The 24085-nt window shown below is 42.3% G+C and overlaps 1 protein-coding gene across 1 annotated transcript; it reads right to left on the bottom strand.

Annotated features, from left to right (window-relative positions):
• Positions 1-572: 572 nt before the first annotated feature.
• c1qb (complement C1q B chain) lies at positions 573-11583 on the bottom strand. Its single transcript, XM_036967905.2, has 5 exons — positions 11019-11583; positions 10562-10748; positions 10034-10215; positions 9509-9712; positions 573-1386 (listed from the first exon to the last, which is right to left on the bottom strand). Exons 1-5 carry the CDS (start codon positions 11019-11021, stop codon positions 1213-1215), a joined length of 750 nt encoding a protein of 249 aa, XP_036823800.1. The 5' UTR covers positions 11022-11583; the 3' UTR covers positions 573-1212.
• Between the last annotated feature and the right edge of the window lie 12502 nt (positions 11584-24085).

Here is a 24085-nt window from a genome sequence, read left to right on the forward strand (position 1 = left end):
CTTTCAGTCACCTGATTGCATCCAGGCTGAGGAGAAATCCACACACAATACATCCCTGACATCCAGACTGAGGAGAAATCCACACACAATGCATCCCTGACACCCAGGCTGAGGAGAAATCCACACACAATACATCCCTGACACCCAGACTGAGGAGAAATCCACACACAATGCATCCCTGACATCCAGACTGAGGAGAAATCCACACACAATACATCCCTGACCACCTCCTGAAGTGGTCAGCACAGGAGGCTGCTGAGGGGAGGACAGCTCATAATAATGGATGGAACGGAGTGAATGGAATGGTATTAAACACATGGGAACCATTCCATTTATTCCGTTCCAGTCATTACTATGAGCCCACCTTCCACAATTAAAAAGCCACCACAAGTCTGTGGTGGTCCGACAGATGTGAACTCTATCTGACCACAGTGGCACTTCTGTGCATCGAGACCTGTCTTTTCAAAGCGATCCTCCTATTCTGATAGCAGAAGTCACATGTAAGTGTAAAGTGTAGACAGCCTCAACATCTTTCACAAACAATGTATACTGTTGATTTAAAAAAAAAAAACTGGTAACAAATCACTTTATTGATGGCAAACTCATTTCCAAAATGGTATCTTTGAGTTTTGGTAGGCAGCTCAGCAGATGCAATACATGACTGATTATTTGATTTATTTGAAATGTATTCTTCATTTCACCAGGTGAGTTAACTGAGAATACGTTCTCATTTACAACCAACGACCTGGGGAAATGAATTGATTGATTGATTGATGAACTGTCTCAGCAAGCAGCAGCAGTATAGACAGGGAGGCAGAAACAGACACAGAGATGGTTGGTTGTTCTGCAGATGCTTCTAGAACAGAATGATGTGGCTATGATATGTATTTTATGTGGTGTGGAAGAGCGGGAAGCTGGTTTCAGCAGGTGTGATCTGGTTTAATCTCTCGTGGACAAATTCTGTGTGTAATTGGAAACAATCTGTCAAGGCTCACGTATAATTATGGGATTACGAGCTGCGGTAGTTCCTGGTTTGGGGTTTTCATCATTGATTATTTGATAGAATCAGGATTGTTCAAAATTGAAGTAAAACAGGAAGTGACAAACTTTCGCAAAAATGTTACTTCTGGGTAACCGAGATTAGATCTGGTTGAATCTGGTTTGAGCTCATTCAATGTGGTTCTGTGTGGCTCTGTGTGATTTCATGTGGTTCTATGATTTGGGCAAGATCAGGAAGCCGGTGAAAGTGTTGTCAGCTCGTTCGTCTTTAGTGATGATAGCGTTGTTATCGGTGGGCTGTAGAGACACCACGTCTCCCTCCAACAGATCCAGCACCACCGACCCAGACGTCACCAGGAATCCACTCGACGAATCACAGAACCCCACCTTCACAACAACAACAACAACTTTTATCACATAACCTAGAACAATAATAACCTTAAAATCACAGAACACCTTCACAACAACAACAGAACACTTTCACAACAACAACAGGACACCTTCACAACAACAACAGAACACCGTAACAACAACAACAGGACACCTTCACAACAACAACAGGACACCTTCACAACAACAACAGAACACCGTAACAACAACAACAGGACACCTTCACAACAACAACAGGACACCTTCACAACAACAACAGAACACCGTCACAACAACAACAGGACACCTTCACAACAACAACAGGACACTTTCACAACAACAACAGAACACCTTCACAACAACAACAACAGAACACCTTCACAACAACAACAGAACAGCTTCACAACAACAACAGAATACTTTCACGACAACAACAAAACACCTTCACAACAACAGGACACTTTCACAACAACAACAACAATATAACACCATCACAACAGAACCCCTTCACAACCACAAGCTGGGATTCAGTGTGTACAATGCTGTCGACAATGCATCTTTTAAAGGCAATGTTCACAGAGGTCGTAGTCAAAGTAATAGCTGCAGATGTCGGCTCAATCAGGAATGCCCTGTAAATGTCAAAGTAATAGCTGCAGATGTGGGCTCAATCAGGAATGCCCTGTAAATGTCAAAGTAATAGCTGCAGATGTCGGCTCAATCAGGAATGCCCTGTAAATGTCAAAGTGCGCTATAACACAGTTTTGGATTGAATCCTGGCCCCTGTCATACAAAGATCCAGTCAGAATCAAATGCTTTATATTAAGATCAGAATAAAATAAATGCAGAAGTAGCAAAACAAAAAAATATTCTCTCAACCATTTGGTTGCTGAACCTGAAGTTCCTGCTAAACCACCTGGTCTGTGTACATCACTTTGCCCAAAGCTACAGTAAAAAATAAAGTAAATATATACGAACTTGAAGGTGTTATTTCTATAAAATTACAGTATGCTGCTGTATTCTGATTTCAATTACTGTAAAAAGTATTTATCATAATTTTGTATTTTGACCAACTTTGGGATTTGAACTCAAAACCTCTTGGTCACCTGAAATGTCCTGCTACAGTGCAGCTACACCACCAGATAAGTGAATGTGAAATTAATATAGGCAGACTTATTGGCAAGAATGCATTTCTGCATTTTGATAAAAGTTGCCCAGCATCAAGTAAACAGTTGTCCAATTATCACCACCAACTTAAAACTAGCAGTGCTCAAATACGTTTGATGCAGAGTATACATTAATTATTTGGAGATTTGAAATGACAACCTGTTGGTTGTGTGCATCGATGTTTCTGCGGTTCACCAGGTTCAAACTTATTGCTTGGAACATGTATTAACACACTCAAAACGTAAGGGTTAGAGTGCTGTTCCCTGGGGTACAAAAAGGTCAAAGGTACACTTCACAGGCACACATATTAACTCACATCTGTACCTTGTAGGTATAATGGTACATTTCCAATACTTTGAACATAAGGTACAATCATCACTGCGCTTTGATAGCTGGGGGCAATGTACTGTGGGACTCATTAGCACATTTCGAGGTGTGATCAAATGTGTTTATTTGTGCCAACCGTCAGTGGAAGTTTTGTAGCAGTGTAATTGTTTGATGGTTATGCCAATGCAAGTAGAGAACCTCTTTCGACAAGGTGTGTTCTGTGAACTTTGAAAGAGAACGTGACAGTAATGAGCTGCTCTGTGAAGAGATTGTTGAGAATTTTCCACTAACTTAATGGCAACTTGTTGCTATGAATTACTAATATCTTAACTGTAAACTACTTGTCAGTAAGTTAAAAGTCACAATAACTTACTGGCAAAATGTTGCCAGTAACGTGCAGGGCACTTACTGCCACAAGCAATTTTGTCAGTAACTTCTGTTTCCAGTAACCTACTGTGCCTTCACTAACCTACTGTGCATTCACTGATTGAGAGCATACTGTAACAGCAGCAGCATATCAGAAGTTTGCAGGTGTGGTTAAATGTAGGTGTGGCTTTCAGCTAGCTCTTTCTGGTCTCTCGTAATAGTTATGTCATCCCGGTGAATCTGCTCTGTTCATGAACATTCAGCTTATACATGGTCAGTTCTGGAGCCTTGTTGAAGGATGAAATATAAACAGATGAAGTCGGAAGTTTACCTACACTTAGGTTGGAGTCATTAAAACTCATTTTTCAACCACTCCACAATTTTCTTCTTAACAAAGTATAATTTTGGCAAGTCGGTTAGGACATTTACTTTGTGCACAACACAAGTAATTTCTCCAACAATTGTTTACAGATTATTTCCCTTGTAATTCACTGTATCACAATTCCAGTGGGTCAGAAGTTTACTTAACTAAATTGACTGTGCCTTTAAACAGCTTGGAAAATTCCAGAAAATTATGTCATGGGTTTGGATGCTTTTAATAAGCTAATTGACATCATTTGAGTCAATTGGAGGTGTACCTGTGGATGTATTTCAAGGCCTACCTTCAAACTCAGTGCCTCTTTGCTTGACATCATGGGAAAATCAAAAGAAAACAGCCAAGACCTCAGAAAAAATTGTTGACCTCCACAAGTCTGGTTCATTCTTGGGAGCAACCACGTTCATCTGTACAAACAATAGTATGCAAGTATAAACACCATGGGACCACGCAGCCGTCATATCGCTCAGGAAGGAGACTCGTTCTGTCTCCTAGAGATGAACGTACTTTGGTGCGAAAAGTGCAAATCAATCTCAGAACAACAGCAAAGGACCTTGTGAAGATGCTGGAGGAAACAGGTACAAAAGTATCCATATCCACAGTTAAATGAGTCCTATATCGACATAACCTGAAAGGCCGCCCAGCAAGGAAGAAGCCACTGCTCCAAAACTGCCATAAAAAGCCAGACTACGGTTTGCAACTGCACATAGTTTTTGGAGAAATGTCCTCTGGTCTGATGAAACAAAAATATAACTGTTTGGCATAATGACCATCGTTATGTTTGGAGGAAAAAGGGGGAGCTTGCAAGCTGAAGAACATCATCCCAACCGTGAAGCATGGGGGTGGCAGCATCATATTGTGGGGTTGTTTTACTGCAGGAGGGACTGGTACACTTCACAAAATAGATGGCATCATGAGGGAGCAAAATTATGTGGATAGATAGAAGCAACATCTCAGAACATCAGACAGGAAGTTAAAGCTTGGTCATAAATGGGTCTTCCAAATGGACAATGACCCCAAGCATACTTCCAAAGTTGTGTCAAAATGGCTTAAGGACAACAAAGTCAAGGTATTGGAGTGGCCATCAAAAAGCCCTGACCTCATTCCTATAGAACATTTGTGGGCAGAACTGAAAAACTGTGTGCGAGCAAGGAGGCCTATAAACCTGGCTCAGTTACACCAGCTCTGTCAGGAGGAATGGGCCAAAATTCACCCAACTTATTGTGGGAAGCTTGTGGAAGGTTACCCAAAACATTTGACCCAAGTTAAACAATTTAAAGTCAATGCTACCAAATACTAATTGAGTGTATGTAAACTTCTGACCCACTGAGAATGTGATGAAAGAAATACAAGCTGAAATAAATACTTCTCTCTACTATTATTCTGACATTTCACATTCTTAAAATAAAGTGGTGATCCTAACTGACCTACAACAGGGATTTTTTTACTAGGATTAAATGTCAGGAATTGTGAAAAACTGAGTTTAAATGTATTTGGCTAAGGTGTATGTAAACTTCTGACTTCAGCAGTATAATGTAAGTCCAAAAATGTTTGTAGCAACTACAGATTGCCTCTTTAAGTGTATGTAAACTTCCGACTTCAACTGTACATGTGATACCAAAAAAACATTAAGTATTTAATTTATAGCCACCATGTAATTGTAGTGCTCACTTTCCTTCCAGACCATCAGGTCAGTGTGTGTGATGGATTAGTTGAATAATTTTACAGTAACTAGTTGACAGTAGTTACAAGTGAACCAGCTGCAGCTTCTTAACAACTCTTGAATGTCACAAGTTCTGACAAAGATTGCAGAACTGACAATGTCAAGAGGGGTGCTCAACCATTCATCCACGTAAAGATTAAACCTCTTAAACTGGTACATTTCTGCTGACAGCACAAATACCCCATCAGCACATTGCCCCCACCTACATGTCAAAGTGCAGTAATGGTTGTAACTAATGCCGTGTTCGCAACCAAGCGGGAATTTACCACATACGACTGCGAAAAATCCACTTGAGTGCCCCTCCAACTGGTAGTTAGTTACTAGTGGGAAACGAGTCTATTCATCCCTGAGCTTTGACTTCTCCCACATGGTGACCTCTGGCGTCACCTACTGAAGAAATGTCCTCCAAATGTCCTCCAAATGTCCTCCATAACAGCATTTTCAGCAGTTAAATGTAACTGAACATTATTAGTGAAAAATACATCTATCAATAGGTTTTTTGAACTCTGTAATTAGTTTCCCAGCAGGATGATGATGAGGATCGCTGTACTTTCAGCTTATGGTCGACACAGCTTGTTGGCGTTTCCCAATGATTTCAAAGCACGTGAATGCATCCAATTGGTATTTACAACTTCACAACTGGTAAATTACCACCTCCCACATGGTTACGAATGCAGCTTTATATTTAATACATGCCCTCAGACCAGCCTCTATATGTCCGGGCATGGACTCTACAAGGTGTTGAAAGAGTTGACTGCAATGCCTACCACAGTTGTGTCAAGTTGGTTCGATGTCCTTTGGGTGGTGGACCATTCTACACATTGGAACTGTTGAGGGTGAAAAACCCAGCAGCGTTATAGGTCTTGACACAAACCGATGCACCTGGCTCTTACTACCATACCCCTGTTCAAAAGCACTTAAATATTTTGTCATGACAATTCACCCTCTGAATGGCACACATACACAATCCCTATCTCAATTGTCCAGGCTTAAAAATCATCCTTTAACCCCCCCCCCCCCCCCCCTTCATCTGCACTGTTTGAAGTGGATTTACCAAGTGACAACAGTAAAAGATCAAAGCTTTCACCTGGATTCACCTGGTCAGTCTATGTCATGCAAAGCAGGTGTTCTTAAAGTTCTTTAACCCTCAGTGTATGTTCTTGGTAACAAATAACCATCTGGCAGCCCTGCTTAGACATTAATGCACTCCAGACCAAAAGGTTACAAGTGCAAATCTGAAATCCCATGCATCCTTGTTTCCAAGTTGGAACACTGTAATGTTGAGATGTAATGTTGACCCTATATAATGTAATGTTGACCCTATATAATGTAATGTTGAGATGTAATGTTGACCCTATATCATGTAATGTTGAGATGTAATGTTGACCCTATATAATGTAATGTTGACCCTATATAATGTAATGTTGAGATGTAATGTTGACCCTATATAATGTAATGTTGAGATGTAATGTTGACCCTATATAATGTAATGTTGAGATGTAATCTACACCCCGACGAGGCTGATAGAAATCCTTATTATTTTCTTTAATGATTATTCAACAGTTTCTTGTTCTGAACGTCTAACGCGAGTAGGACGGGTGTGGCCTCTTGACAATAACCCCACAAGCAGCCGCTCACCGTTTTGACAGCTCTACCACAGTTACACCTCTGACAACGCCAAAACACCAGCTACACGGGTGTTGTCTATCGCCTGGTTATGCTTGATCTGATTGAAATGTTCCTGAGCACGGCTACTTTTCACTTGGTGTTGTCAGTTAATAGCACCATTTGAAAACTTTGATTCGAGGCAACTTGTTAGCTCAAGTTCAGAAATGTATTCTTGACAATAAATCTGTGGTCGATCTCTGTCATGGTCACAGACCTGGTGGCGAAGCAGGAAATTCAGGTTGCTGTCATCGAAGAGGTTGTGAGTTCAAATCCTGGGTGTGGTTGAATCCCAATGTGTGATAACCAATGTTGAGGTCAATTCCTTTTCATTTCCAGTCAATTCAGGAAGTATTCCGATACTGAAAATAAGTGAATTTTAATTTCTGTCTACTTCCTAAATACAGTTTGTGGTTGTTTATTTACTGACAAAATACAGTCCAGCTGTAGAAATACATTCAAAGTTGTTTCCACTCTTTTCACCTCAGTAGACGATAACATTGTATAAGGACTTTTTAAAACAGTTTGTGCCATAAATACATCTTAAGTATTCTATAAGTTTAACTGCGACAAGGGCCAAAAAGTACCCAAGTGCATTGTGATTGGCCGCTAATATAGAACATGTGAAAATGTGTTTTTGGAGCACTTCACATGTGTTTTTGGAGCACTTCACATGTGAAAACATGTATTTGGAACACTTCACATGTGATTTATGTTTTCAAATGTGAAATTCCATGTGTTATCACTATTCAGCTAAAATATGACCCCACCTCTGGATTTGAGGTGACCTTTCTGCTGTGTAACAGAGTCTGCAGCATTCCCCTAAACATTCATTACCTTTAACACATATCTTCACTGAGCAAAAAGAGTGCCATCTGCACTGATATTTTAGTTATCGTTCATCTGGCAATTCTCTCATCAGTGATTTAATTGACTTATTTCTGCAATTTGAGGTTTTGCTGTATGTAGTAATTAGTCATGTCTAATGTAGTTTAAATCCCAGGTTAGGACATGTTGAATTTACAGGATTACAGGGTTTATTTTAGACCCAGTCTAATTAGTCTTATAGCTGTATTCAAATATTCATACTAACCCTAACCCTTAACCCTAACCCCTAACCCTAACCCCTAACCCCTAACCCTAACCCCTGACCCTAACCCTAACCCTAACCCCTAACCCTAACCCTAACCCTAACCCTAACCATAACCCTAACTCCTAACCCTAACCCCTAACCCTAACCCTAACCCCTAACCCTAACCCCTAACCCTTAACCCTAACCCCTAACCCTAACCCCTAACCCCTAACCCTAACCCTAACCCTATCCCCTAAACCTAACCCTAACCCTAACCCTAACCCCTAACCCCTAACCCTAACCCTAACCCTATCCCCTAACCCTAACCATAACCCTAACCCCTAACCCTAACCCCTAACCCTAACCCTATCCCCTAACCCTAACCCCTAACCATAACCCTAACCCCTAACCCTAACCCCTAACCCTAACCCTATCCCCTAACCCTAACCCCTGACCCTAACCCAGTCTAATTAGTCTATAGCTGTATTCAAATATTCATACTAACCCTAACCCCTAACCCTAACCCCTAACCCCTAACCCTTACCCCTAACCCCTGACCCTGTCTAATTAGTCTATAGCTGTATTCGAATACTCATACTAACCGCACTAACCATACTATTTGTGACAAATGCAGTATGTTGTATGCTTATTGGTTATAGTATCGATATATTTAGTATGCCAAAAGTTCCCAAATGTCATACTAAATTCGCCAAAATACACTATTTCTGTGCTTTTAGGTCCCATAATGCAATTCTTCAGAAATCGGGCTTGGCTTCACAACGTTTTTAGATTTGAAGACAATGGAGGAAAATATGCAGCCAAAGTTCGACGAGATCGGATACAAATTCAATGCTTTAACTAATTATGACAAATGTTTAGAAAATGGTGATCAATGTAATAAAGTAATGACTTTTCAAATAAGTTGGCTGGCAATTTGTTAGCTACGCTGCCCTTATGAAACGCATAGCATTACAGCAGTATGCACTGGGTATGTTGACTAGCTATCTAACGTCAGTTGGATACTAATACAACGAACTTGCCAGGCAGTATATTAACCATCTGCTATCCCACTAACCACCCAGCGTTTATTGATTTCACTATTCACGTCATTCTTAGCTAAGTGGTTTAATCATTTTGAGTTCTCAATGGACATTCAGAGCAGTGCAAGAGTGCAGAATAACTGAGGAATTTACGGACGGAACAATCTGACAACCCAAAATCGTATAACGTCTAGCTAGTCGTTTGTTATGCTATGGTTAGGGTTAGCAAGAGGTTGCATAGCAACAGCATCATCTTCCGGTAGACAGGTGAAGCGCTTGTACACTCAACTGAAAGGATACCGTTCAGATACAGTATACTAAAATGAACTAATAGTATGTAGTATACAGTATGTTAGAATGGGTATTAAAACACAGCTCATGTTTCCTGGTAGAATAATAAAACTAACCTTGGTCTCTGTCCCCTTCTTCAGGTTAACACAGATCAGGCTCTTAGCCGACAGATGATAGGTAAAGAAGTACACGCCACTAATGGTACACTTAAACAACCCGTCCTTCAGCGATACACCTTCCAGGCTAGGGTCAAGGCCCGACAGTATTGGTCCGTCGAAACGAATGGGCAAGTTCTTAGGAGGCTGCTGAATTGTGTTCCTCTGAGAGAGAGAGAGAGAGAGAGAGAGAGATAGAGAGAGAGAGAGAGAGAGAGAGAGAGAGAGAGAGAGAGAGAGAGAGAGAGAGAGAGAGAGAGAGAGATAGATAGAGAGAGAGAGAGAGAGAGAGAGAGAGAACGAACACATAGAGTATGTTACTGGCTTTAATGTCCCCGAAGGGACATGTTGTTGCAGTGTCATGTACTTTACAGTTTAAACCATGTTAACCAGGAGGAAGAGGTGTTGTTGTTTACCTTGTATTATAGGAGGAAGAGGTGTTGTTGTTTACCTTGTATTATAGGAGAAAGAGGTGTTGTTGTTTACCTTGCAGGAGAAGAAGGAGGTGAGGGAGGAGTCGACCCCAGAGGGACTACCTTTCTCCCCAGGGGGGCCAGGGGGTCCTTTGGGTCCAAGCCGACCGGGGTTCCCTTGAAGACCTGACCGTCCTGGAGGACCTGATTCACCTGGCTCCCCCTTCAGACCCTTCCCTCGCAGACCAGACTCACCTGCACATGCATCACAGACTGCTCATTACAGGCCATAACAGGATAGCTTAGTGTCTATGTTACACAGACCGCTCAGAGAGGCATTACAGGCCATAACAGGATAGCTTAGTGTCTATGTTACACAGACCGCTCAGAGAGGCATTACAGGCCATAACAGGATGGCTTAGTGTCTATGTTACACAGACCTCTCAGAGAGGCATTACAGGCCATAACAGGATAGCTTAGTGTCTATGTTACACAGACCGCTCAGAGAGGCAATACAGGCCATAACAGGATAGCTTAGTGTCTATGTTACACAGACCGCTCAGAGAGGCATTACAGGCCATAACAGGATAGTGTGCGTTACCTGGGTCTCCCTTCTCTCCCTTTGGTCCGTCTTTACCGTTGGCTCCGTGAGCTCCTGGTATCCCAGGTATTCCGGGGTAACCAAGGTTTGCGTTACAGCTGGGCTCCATGGCAACAGAGGTTACAAGGGAGGCCAGGATGCTGCCCACCATCACAGCAGCAGTACCCCACCTCAACCACCAGGTGGCCTTATGCACACACACACACACACACACACACACACACGCACACACACACACACACACACACACACACACACACACACACACACACACACACACACACACAGCGTTATGTCAGACTCAATCCCGGTTGGAACCAGAACAGATCAGGACAACACTACTACTGTTATAATTGCTGGTCTATCAGATTACATACAGTGTTCAATTAGCCACACTGTGCTTCATCAATACAAGTCATTAGTGTCAGTGTGATAGTTATCCTTCTCATTAACATACCATCTGATATGTGCCGTCGTCTGCCAGCCTCTGGGAGGGGTCTGTAGTTGGTGGTCTGTCGTTTTCAGATGACTGTGGGCTCCTTAGAGGCTCCAAGAGTGTCGGTCTTTCTGAAGACAACGACAGACAGACAGACTGACTGATGAACAGAGAGAGAGAGAGATGAACGGTGAGACTGATTTACAGATGGACTGATGGAGGGAGAGAGAGAGAGAGACACTGAGAGAAGCTCAGCTGAAAGAGGAAGAGGACAGTCACATCGAACACTGCATGACCACAACAAAAATTTCCCATATAATTATTATAATTACACCCCCGTCATTCTGTCTCTCTCAGCACTTTCTGTCTCCCTGGTTCCTCTTCACCCCCAATCCCCCATCTGTCTTCCTGGTTCCTCTTACTGGACTGAGAACAGGGAAGAGCTCCTGAGGTCAGAGTGTTTCTGGATCCTAAATGGCACCCATACCATATTGAGTGCAGTACTTTAGACCAGGGTCCATAGAGTTGCAGTTAATAGTGTGCCATTGGGAACACAGACTGTGTGTTCTGACTACTGTGCTGTTATGGAGATGTTGTTTCACTTATGACCTGCTTCCTCTTGTAATGCTGCTGATGTTGTGACAAAGAACCCTCTGACCTGCCATCTCCGACTGACCTCTGAAGACCGAAACTCTGACCTGCTGTCTCCGACTGACCTCTGAAGACTTAAACTCTGACCTGCCGTCTCCAACTGACCCTTTGGAGAGTCACCTTCATCAAGACTCTAAATAACACCCCTTGTCCTCCTAACCCTAACCCTAGTCCTCCTCTTCTTCCTTCTCTTCTGCTCCTCCTCCTCTCCTCCTCCTCCTCTTCCTCCACTCCTCCTCTTTCTCTCCCTCCTCCTCTTCCTCCTCGTCCTCCGGCTCCTCCTCTTTCTCCTCTCCTGCTCTTCCTCTCCCTCCTCCTTTTCCTCTTCCTCCCCTTCTTCCTCCTCTTCCTCCTCCTCCTGGTACCTCCTCCTATTCCGCCTCCTCTTCTTCCTGCTCCTCCTCTTTCTCCTCTCCTGGTACCTCCTCTTCCTCCTCCTGCTCCTCCTACTCTTCCTCTTCCTCCTCCTGCTCCTCTTCCTCCTCACCCTCCTCCTGGTGCCTCTTTCTCCTGCTTCTGCTCCTCTTTTTCACCCTCCTCCTGACATTCCTCCTCTTCCTCCTCCTCAATTCAAACTGTATAGTCCTTGTGGGAAATCTGTTGTTCAGCCAGGAGTCCAAGACATTTCCAGATCCTCTAAACACAGTGGTTGATTTTGTGCTGGATAACCCTGAAAGAGAACACTTTGAATTCTCTACTGCTTGACTTCCTGCACCTCTAATCGAATATTAGTTTCCAAAGTTCCAACACCTAAATATAAACAGTACTGGCACCCAAAATGAGTACTGTCACCTAGTTCAGTCCAAGTCAAAAGCACAGTGTAGGGGAGGGAGAGTGGAGTCATTTGAGCCTAAGGGTTAGTTTTCTAGGAAACCATACACAAAATTATTAATTTGACCAAATATTTAGGAAGAGGTCACCATTTCATGGAGTCTGTGAAGGAAAAAAAAACGAATGGAAAAAAGGTAGGTCCAAAAAACAGACTTTCACCAAGTCTTGTGTTAGAGGTCACATGATGCTTGGTTTTAGTCAGAATATACAGGACCTCAACCAGGGTTGTCTTGTGTTAGAGGTTACATGATGCTTGTATCTAAACTGAAGTAGATAATTGTAAGATTGTTCTATACAGGACCTCAACCAGGGTTTTAGTCAGAATATACAGGACCTCAACCAGGGTTTTAGTTTTAGTCAGAATATACAGGACCTGAACCAGGGTTTCAGTCAGAATATACAGGACCTCAACCAGGGTTTTAGTCAGAATATACAGGACCTCAACCAGGGTTTCAGTCCGAATATAAGACCTCAACCAGGGTTTCAGTCAGAATATACAGGACCTCAACCAGGGTTTTAGTCAGAATATACAGGACCTCAACCAGGGTTTCAGTCAGAATATAAGACCTCAACCAGGATTTCAGTCAGAATATACAGGACCTCAACCAGGGTTTCAGTCAGAATATACAGGACCTCAACCAGGGTTTCAGTCAGAATATATAGGACGTCAACCAGGGTTTCAATCAGAATATACCGGACCTCAACCAGGGTTTTAGTCTGAATATACAGGACCTCAACCAGGGTTTTCGTCCGAATATAAGACCTCAACCGGGGTTTTAGTCAGAATATCAGACGTCAACCAGGGTTTTAGTCCGAATATAAGACCTCAACCAGGGTTTTAGTCAGAATATAAGACCTCAACCAGGGTTTTAGTCAGAATATAAGACCTCAACCAGGGTTTTAGTCCGAATATAAGACCTCAACCAGGGTTTTAGTCAGAATATCAGATGTCAACCAGGGTTTTAGTCAGAATATAAGACCTCAACCAGGGTTTTAGTCCGAATATGAGACCTCAACCAGGGTTTTAGTCAGAATATAAGACCTCAACCAGGGTTTTAGTCGGAATATAAGACCTCAACCAGGGTTTTAGTCAGAATATCAGATGTCAACCAGGGTTTTAGTCAGAATATAAGACCTCAACCAGGGTTTTAGTCAGAATATACAGGACCTCAACCAGGGTTTTAGTCAGAATATACAGGTACTCAACCAGGGTTTAAGTCAGAATATAAGACCTCAACCAGGTCTGGCACCCAAAATTACAGAATATTTGGTCAAAAGCACAGTGTAGGGGAGGGAGAGTGGTGTAATGTGAGCCTAAGGGTTAGTTGAGTCACCCCTGTTTTCTAGGAAACCATACACTAAATTATTAATTTGACCAAATATTTAGGAAGAGGTCACCATTTCATGGAGTCTGTGAAGGAAAAAAAACGAATGGAAAAAAGGTAGGTCCAAAAAACAGACTTTCACCAAGTCTTATGTTAGAGGTTACATGATGCTTGGTTTTAGTCAGAATATACAGGACCTCAACCAGGGTTGTCTTGTGTTAGAGGTTACATGATGCTTGGTTTTAGTCAGAATATACAGGACCTCAACCAGGGTTGTCTTGTGTTAGAAGTTACATGATGCTTGTATCTAAACCGAAGTAGATAATTGTAAGATTGTTCTATACAGGACCTCAACCAGGGTTTTAGTCAGAATATAAGACCTCAACCAGGGTTTTAGTCAGAATATAAGACCTCAACCAGGGTTTTAGTCATAATATACAGGACCTCAACCAGGGTTTCAGTTTTAGTCAAAATATACAGGACCTCAACCAGGGTTTTAGTCAGAATATACAGGACCTCAACCATGGTTAAAAGCCTCTAAATGCTGTTTGGAGAACAGCAGAAAGAAGCCGAAATGACCCCAGCCATTATCACCTTGGCAGCTGTATGTTCGTTCAACTCAGTCCATCTACACACACATAGCCTATTAGCTATACAGATGTAATGTCATACCCCTGAACACATAGCCTATTAGCTATACAGCTGTAATGTTATTAAAACCTCTTGAGGCTAGGGGGCAGTATTTTGATGTTTGGATGAAAAACGTGCCTAAAGTAACCTGCCTCTTTCTCAGACCCAGAAGCTAGAATATGCATATAATTGGCAGATTAGGATAGAAAACAATCTAAAGTTTCCAAAACTGTCAAAATATTGTCTGTGAGTATAACAGAACTGATATTGTAGGCGAAAACCTGAAGAAAATCCAACCAGGAAGTGCTGCTTTTCTGAACCCTCTCTTTTCCATTGCAAGCCTCCATTTAAAGGGATATCAACCAGATTCCTTTCCCTATGGCTTCCACAAGGTATGAACAGTCTTTAGACATAGTTTCAGGCTTTTATTCTGAAAAATGAGCGAGAGTGATCACATCGCGTCAGTGGATAGCCAGATGTCCTTAGATTTGTTCATGCGCGCGCCTGGAGCGAGACCTTTTCTTTCTCTCTTCTATTGAAAAAGCTACCGTCCGGTTGAAATATTATCGATTATTTATTGTAAAAACAACCTGAGGATTGATTATAAAAAACATTTGACATGTTTCTACGAACTTTACGGATACTATTTGGAATTTTCGTCTGCCCTTCGTGTCCTGCATGAGCGGATTACTAAACAAAATGCGCCAACCAAATGGAGGTTTTTGGAGATAAAGAGAATCTTTATGAAACAAAACAACATTTATTGTGTAACTGGGAGTCTCGTGAGTGCAAACATACGAAGATCATCAAAGGTAAGCTATTAATTTTATTGCTTTTCTGACTTTCGTGACCAATCTACTTTGCTGCTAGCTGTTTGTAATGTTTTGTCTGCTGAGAGCTGTCCTCACATAATCGCATGGTTTGCTTTCACCGTAAAGTTTTTTTTTTTTAATCTGACACGCCAGGTGGATTAACAACAAGCTAAGCTGTGTTTTGGTATATTGCACTTGGGATTTCATGAAAATTAAATATTTTTAGTAATTTCTGCAATTCACCGGATGTTGAAGAAAATTATCCCGCTAAAGGGATCGGTGCGTCAAGAGGTTTTAATGTCATACACATAGCCTATTGGTCATACAGCTGTAATGTCATACCCCTGAACACACAGCCTATTAGCTATACAGCTGTAATGTCATACCCCTGAACACATAGCCTATTAGCTATACAGCTGTAATGTCATACCCCTGAGCACATAGCCTATTAGCTATACAGCTGTAATGTCATACCCCTGAACACATAGCCTATTAGCTATACAGCTGTAATGTCATACCCCTGAGCACATAGCCTATTAGCTATACAGCTGCAATATTATTAATGTCATACCCCAAAAAGAGGGGAAAATATGAGACAAGATTCACACTGACACATAGCCTGTAGGACTGTTGAAGAATTGCATAAAATCATCAACTCTTTACATACAGTACCAGTCAAAAATTTGGACACACCTATATTTTTTACTGTTTACTACATTGTTGAATAATAGTGAAGACGTCACACCTATGAAATAACACATATGGAATCATGTAGTAACCAAAAAAGTGTTAAACCAATCAAAATATATTTTATACTTTAGATTCTTCAAAGTAGCCTTGATGACAGCTTTGCACACTTTTGGCATTCTCTCCACAAGCTTCATGAGGAATGCTTCCCACATATGCTGAGCACTTGTTGGCTGCTTTTCCTTCACTCTGCAGTCCAACTCATCCCAAACCATCTCAATTGGGTTGAGGTCGTGTGATTGTGGAGGTTAGGTCATCTGTTTCAGCACTCCATCATCAGCAATTAGACCACGAAGGCCTGATTCATGCATTCTCCTCTGAAAAGTTGATGTTGAGATGTGTCTGTTACTTCAACACTCAAAGCATTTATTTGGGCTGCAATCTGAGGTGCAGTTAACTCTAATTAACTTATCCTCTGCAGCAGAGGTAACTCTGGGTCTTCCTTTCCTGTGGCGGTCCTCATGAGAGGCAGTTTCATCATAGCGCTTGATGGTTTTCGCGACTGCACTTGAAGAAACTTTCAAAGTTCTTCAAATGTTCCGTATTGACTGACCTTCATGTCTTAAATTAATGATAGACTGTAATTTTTCTTTGTATAATATGGACTTGGTCATTTACCAAATTTACCATATCTTCTGTAAACCACCCCTACCTTGTCACAACACAACTGATTGGCTCAAACACATTAAGAAAGAAAGAAATTCCACAAATTATCTTTTAAGAAGGCACACCTGTTAATTGAAATGCATTCCAGGTGACTACCTCATGATGCTGGTTGAGAGAATGCCAAGAGTATGAAAAGTTGCCATCAAGGCAAAGGGTGGCTACTTTGAAGAATCTCAAATATAAAAAAGATTTTGATTTGTTTATCATTTTTTTGGTTACTACATGATTCCATATGTGTCATTTTATAGTTTTGATGTCGTCTACAATGTAGAAAATAGTTTTTTTTTTAAATAAAAAAAACTTGAATGAGTAGGTGTTCTAAAACTTTAGACTGGTACTGTAGTACATATATCTTTTCTCTACTTACATAGCATTCACATTTGTATTTTTAGGCATTACAAATCAAGCTCCGCACAAACAGACATCAATGGATGATCGTATTATCAAATTCACATGAATTCTTAGAATACACCCAGACATCGTCATTTCCGGTCACAACTTGTAGACTTGTTTACGTGCTGCTGTGCGGTTTGTTGCTGACGTTTCTTTGCTGCCTGCCAACTTTACGATTTGTACTTTTTTATTACCGTTTTATTTTTATTTACTTTTTCCTCGCTCTACTTTGTTTATTGACCTTTTTCACCCCGGACGCTTTATCTGGACGTGGTTCTACAGGACCTCCACCAGCCAACCAGTAGTAACATTAACATGATGCTTTATCTGGACGTGGTTCTACAGGACCTCCACCAGCCAACCAGTAGTAACATTAACATGATGCTTTATCTGGACGTGGTTCTACAGGACCTCCACCAGCCAACCAGTAGTAACATTAACATGATGCTTTATCTGGACGTGATTCATCAGGACCTCCACCAGCCAACCAGTAGTAACATTAACATGATGCTTTATCTGGACGTGGTTCTACAGGACCTCCACCAGCCAACCAGTAGTAACATTAACATGATGCTTTATCTGGACGTGGTTCTACAGGACCTCCACCAGCCAACCAGTAGTAACATTAACATGATGCTTTATCTGGACGTGGTTCTACAGGACCTCCACCAGCCAACCAGTAGTAACATTAACATGATGCTTTATCTGGACGTGGTTCTACAGGACCTCCACCAGCCAACCAGTAGTAACATTAACATGATGCTTCATCTGGACGTGGTTCTACAGGACCTCCACCAGCCAACCAGCAGTAACATTAACATGATGCTTTATCTGGACGTGGTTCTACAGGACCTCCACCAGCCAACCAGTAGTAACATTAACATGATGCTTTATCTGGACGTGGTTCTACAGGACCTCCACCAGCCAACCAGTAGTAACATTAACATGATGCTTTATCTGGACGTGGTTCTACAGGACCTCCACCAGCCAACCAGTAGTAACATTAACATGATGCTTTATCTGGACGTGGTTCTACAGGACCTCCACCAGCCAACCAGTAGTAACATTAACATGATGCTTTATCTGGACGTGGTTCTACAGGACCTCCACCAGCCAACCAGTAGTAACATTAACATGATGCTTTATCTGGACGTGGTTCTACAGGACCTCCACCAGCCAACCAGTAGTAACATTAACATGATGCTTTATCTGGACGTGGTTCTACAGGACCTCCACCAGCCAACCAGTAGTAACATTAACATAATGCTTTATCTGGACGTGGTTCTACAGGACCTCCACCAGCCAACCAGTAGTAACATTAACATGATGCTTTATCTGGACGTGGTTCTACAGGACCTCCACCAGCCAACCAGTAGTAACATTAACATGATGCTTTATCTGGACATGGTTTGTCAGGACCTCCACCAGCTGAAGCTAAGTAGTACATGATGCTTTCTAATTGCAGTCGCTGTACTCATAATATACAGGAGAACGATCTCCTTATTTCGAGGATAGCAATGCTGCAAGCCCAGCTTCAGACGCAATCTTTAGGCAAGGGTAATTTAAGTGTAGGAAAGATGAAACAGCGTCTATGCCCGCCAATAAGTACAGATAGTAGTATAAATCCCCTCGCACGATCCCCGCAGCCGGCCAACTTTCTCATGGCTTCTGGAAGGAAATGCTGTAGGAATGCTTAACCAGTGTCGCTCATTCAGCCGACTGAAACATTCAACCGATTCTCCCCGTTAAGCATGAAACACTAGTGACCATATCCCCTGCGGTTGTCATAAGAGTCAGAGTCCAAGTCTTCTCTGGTCTCCACTCCTCCTGTTATGGGGTCTGAGACGTCGAAGCCTCCCACCATTAGCTCTGACAAATTGAACACCCTAGTCATTGGTGACTCCATTACCCGCAGTATTAGACTTAAAACAAATCATCCAGCGATCATACACTGTTTACCAGGGGGCAGGGCTACCGACGTAAAGGCTAATCTGAAGATGGTGCTGGCTAAGGCTAAAACTGGCGAGTGTAGAGAGTATAGGGATATTGTTACCCACGTCGGCACCAACGATGTTAGGATGAAACAGTCAGAGGTCACCAAGCGCAACATAGCTTCAGCGTGTAAATCAGCTAGAAAGATGTGTCGGCATTGAGTAATTGTCTCTGGCCCCCTCCCAGTTAGGGGGAGTGATGAGCTCTATAGCAGAGTCTCTGGCCCCCTCCCAGTTAGAGGGAGTGATGAGCTCTACAGCAGAAGCTCTGGCCCCCTCCCAGTTAGGGGGGGTGATGAGCTCTATAGCAGAGTTTCTGGCCCCCTCCCAGTTAGGGGGAGTGATGAGCTCTACAGCAGAGTCTCACAACTCAATCACTGGTTGAAAACGGTTTTCTTCCCCTCCCAAAATATAGAATTTGTAGATAATTGGCCCTCTTTCTGGGACTCACCCACAAACAATACCAAGCCTGGCCTGTTGAGGAGTGACAGACTCCATCCTAGCTGGACTCCATCCTATCTTATCTACCAACATAGACAGGTCTCTAACTCATCTAGCTCCACAATGAAATAGGGTGCAGGCCAGGCAGCAGGCTGTTAGTGGAGTCTGCCACTAGCACAGTCAGTGTAGTCAGCTCAGCTTTCCCGATTGAGACTGTGTCTATGCCTCGATCTAGGTTGGGCCATAAAACTAAACATGGCGGTGTTCACCTTAGCAATCTCACTGGAATAAAGACCTCCTCCATTCCTGTCATTATTGAAAGAGATTGTGATATCTCACATCTCAAAGTAGGGTTACTTAATGTTAGATCCCTCACTTCCAAGGCAGTTATAGTTAATGAACTAATCACTGATCATAATCTTGATGTGATTGGCCTGACTGAAACATGGTTTAAGCCTGATGAATTTACTGTGTTAAATGAGGCCTCTCCTCCTGGTTACACTAGTGACCATATCCCCCGCGGTTGTCATAAGAACTGGACCAAGGCACAGCGTACGTAGAGTTCCACATCTTTATTACTAAGTGAAACTTCAGCATAACCAAAACAATAAACGAACAACGAAACGTGACTACGTGGTGCACATGCACAAACACAAAACAATATCCCACAAACACAGGTGGGAAAAATAGCTACTTAAATATGATCCCCCAATTAGAGACAACAATTACCAGCTGCCTCTAATTGGGAATCATACAAAACACCAACATAGAAAATATAAACTAGAACACAACATATAAATTATAAACTAGAATACCCCCGAGTCACGCCCTGACCTACAGCACCATAGAGAAACAAGGGCTCTCTATGGTCAGGGCGTGACACCAACTCACTAAAAGTGGCAGTAATAAAGCCTCTCTTGAAAAAGCCAAACTTTGACCCAGAAAATATTTTTTAAACTTTCAGCCTATATCAAATCTCCCATTCCTCTCAACATTTAACAAAAAGCTGTTAGAGCAACTCACTGCTTTCCTGAAGACAAACAATGTATATAAAATGTATACAGCTTTTTCAAAAACATTTTAAAGGCTTCCAGGGAGGGAAATTTTGGGGATTCACAGTTTCATCGAAATGTACAGCTGTGTATCGTCTGTATAGCAGTGAAAGTTAACATTATGTTTCCAAATGACATCACCAAGAGGTAAAATATACAGTGAAAACAATAGTGGTCCTAAAACGGAACCTTGAGGAACACCGAAATGTACAGTTGTGTATCGTCTGTATAGCAATGAATGTTAACTTTCAAATGTTTTTGAAAAAGCTGTTACACAGCAACTCACTGCCTTCCTGAAGGCAAATAATCAATACGAAATGCTCCAATCTGGTTTTAGACCATCATAGTACAAGAGGCCGCATTTGTAATGGTGGTACATTTACTTTTAATGGTGTCAGACCAAGGCTCTACGTCTGCACTTTTGCGCCAAGAACTTAGTACCACTTTTGACACCATCGATCATCACATTGGAGAGATTGGAAACCCATATTAGTCTATGAGGACAAGTCCTTGCTTGGTTTGGATCTTATCTGTCGGAAACACATCAGTTCATCTCTGTTTGTCCTCTGACAAATCAATAGTGCGTTTCGATATTCCTCAAGGCTCCGATATTCCTCAAGGCTCCGTTTTAGGACCATTATTGTTTTCACTATATATTCTACCTCTTGGTGATGTCAACTTTCACTGCTGTGCAGACGACACACATTTCAATGAAACATGGTGAATCCCCAAAATTGCCTACCCTGGAAGCCTCTGTTTCAGACATGAGGAAGTGGATTGCGGCAAATGTTTTACTTTTATACTCGGACAAAACAGAGATGCTAGTTTCTAGATCTCTAGAAAAAAAAAAAAATCTTCTGTTGGATCTGACAATTAATCTTGATGGTTGTACAGTCGTCTCAAATAAAACTGTGAAGGACCTCGGCGTTACTCTGGACCCTGATCTCTCTTTTGATGAACATATCAAGAATATTTCAAGGACACCTTTTTTCCATCTTTGTGACATTGCAAAAATCTGATACTTTCTGGCAAAAAATTATGCAGAAAAATGAATCCATGCTTTTGTCACTGCTAGGTTAGACTACTGCAATGCTCTACTTTCCGGCTACCTGGATAAAGCACTAAATAAACATCAGTTAGTGCTAAAAACGGCTGCCAGAACCTTGACTAGAATCAAAACATTTTATCACATTACTCCAGTGCTAGCCTCCCTACACTGGCTTCCTGTTAAGGCATGGGCTGAGTTCAAGGTTTTACTGCTAACCTACAAATCATTACATGGGCTTTCTCTTACCTATCTTTCCGATTTGGTCCTGCCGTACATACCTACAAGTACGCTACGGTCACAAGACGCAGGCCTCATAATTGTCCCAAGAATTTCTAAGCAAACAGCTGGAGACAGGGCTTTCTTCTATAGGGCTCCATTTTATGGAATGGTCTGCCTATCCATTTTAGAGATGCAGACTCGGTTTCGACCTTTAAGTCTTTATTAAAGACTCATCTCTTCAGTAGGTCCTATGATTGAGTGTAGTCTGACCCAGGGGTGTGAAGGTGAACGAAAAGGCACTGGAGCGACGAACCGCCCTTGCTGTCTCTGCCTGGCCGGTTCCCCTCTCTCCACTGGGATTCTCTGCCTCTAACCCTATTACAGGGGCTGAGTCACTGGCTTACTTGTGCTCCTCCATGCCGTCCCTAGGAGGGGTGCGTCACTAAAAATGGGTTGAGTCACTGATGTGATCTTCCTGTCTTGGTTGGCGACCCTCGCGGGTTCGTGAAGTGGGGGAGGTCTTTGTGGGCTATACTTGACCTTGTCTCAGGGTAGTAGGTTGGTGGTTGAAGATATCCCTCTAGTGCTGTGGGGGCTGTGCCTTGGCAAAGTGGGTGTGGATATATTCTGCCTGTTTGGCCCTGTCCGGGGGTATCGTTGGATGGGGTCACAGTCTCTCCCGACCCCTCCTGTCCCAGCCTCCAGTATTTATGCTGCAATAGTTTATGTGTCGGGGGGCTAGGGTCAATCTGTTATATCTGGAGTATTTCTCATGTCTTATCCGGTGTCCTGTGTGAATTTATGTATGCTCCCTCTAATTCTCTTTCTCTTTCTCTCTCTCTCTTTCTTTCTCTTTCTCTCTCTCTTCTCTCGGAGGACCTGAGCCCTAGGACCATGCCTCAGGACTACCTGGCCTGATGACTCCTTGCTGTCCCTAGTCTACCTGGTCATGCTGCTGCTCCAGTTTCAACTGTTTTGCCTGCAGCTATGGAACCCTGATCGGTTCACCAGACGTGCTACCTTGTCCCGGACCTTCTGTTTTGGGCTCTCTCTCTCTACTGAACCTGCCGTCTCTAACTCTGAATGATCGGCTTTGAAAAGCCAACTAACATTTACTCCTGAGGTGCTGACCTGTTGCACCCTCTACAACCACTGTAGAGGGCTTTTCAAAGTAGAGGATTATTATTGTTTGACCCTGTTGGTCATCTATGAACATTTGAACATCTTTGCCATGTTCTGTTATAATCTCCACCCGGCACAGCCAGAAGAGGACTGGCCACCCCTCAGAGCCTGGTTCCTCTCTAGATTTCTTCCTAAGATCTGTCCTTTCTAGGGAGTTTTTCCTAACCCCCGTGCTTCTACATCTGCAATGCTTTCTGTTTGGGGTTTAAGATGGGTTTCTGTACAGCACTTTGTGACATCGGCAGATGTAAGAAGGGCTTTATAAATAAATTTGATTGATTACCAGAATACTAAAGCTACATGAACTGTCAAGTCTAGACAGGGCCTTAGCTGAAAAGCTGTCATACTGAATACCAGGCCACAAACAGAACCCTCTGGTGACAACTGACATGCAAACAGAACCCAACAGAACCCTCTGGTGACAACTGACATGAAAACAGAACCCAACAGAACCATCTGGTGACAACTGACACACATACAGAACCCAACAGAACCCTCTGGTGACAACTGACACAAAAACAGAACCCAATAGAACCCTCTGGTGACAACTGACACACATTGGTCATGCTACTACTACTACTAGCGCTGTACTCAGATTATTGCATGGTGTGTTTTTTCCGGTAAGTTTAAAAAAAATCTGACACAGCGGTTACATTAAGGAGAAGTGGATCTAAAATTCCATGCATAACAGTTGTATATTTTAGCAATGTTTATTATGAGTATTTCTGTAAATTGATGTGACTCTCTGCAAAATCACCAGATGTTTTTGAACTACTGAACGCAGCGCGCCAATGTAAACTATGATTTTTGGATATAAATATGAACTTTATCGAACAAAACATACATGTATTGTGTAACATGAAGTCCTATGAGTGTCATCAGAAGAAGATCATCAAAGGTTAGTGATTCATTTTATCTCTATTTCTGCTTTTTGTGACTCCTCTCTTGGCTGGAAAAATGGCTGTGTTTTTCTGTGACTTGGCTCTGACCTAACATAATCGTTTGGTGTGTCGTAAAGCCTTTTTGAAATCGGACACGGTGGCTGGATTTACAACAAGTTTATCATTAAAATGGTGTAAAAAACTTGCATGTTTGAGGAA

Source organism: Oncorhynchus mykiss, chromosome 29 (genome assembly GCF_057628025.1).
Source record: "Oncorhynchus mykiss isolate SJ-2025 chromosome 29, ASM5762802v1, whole genome shotgun sequence".
Taxonomy (NCBI): domain Eukaryota; kingdom Metazoa; phylum Chordata; class Actinopteri; order Salmoniformes; family Salmonidae; genus Oncorhynchus; species Oncorhynchus mykiss.

Coding starts and splice junctions, on each gene's coding strand:
- c1qb (XM_036967905.2), bottom strand. Junction 10,216..10,561: donor GGGAGAGAAGGGAGACCCAG/GTAACGCACACT, acceptor ATGCATGTGCAG/GTGAGTCTGGTCTGCGAGGG. Junction 1,387..9,508: donor AGAAGGGGACAGAGACCAAG/GTTAGTTTTATT, acceptor GTTGTTGTGAAG/GTGGGGTTCTGTGATTCGTC.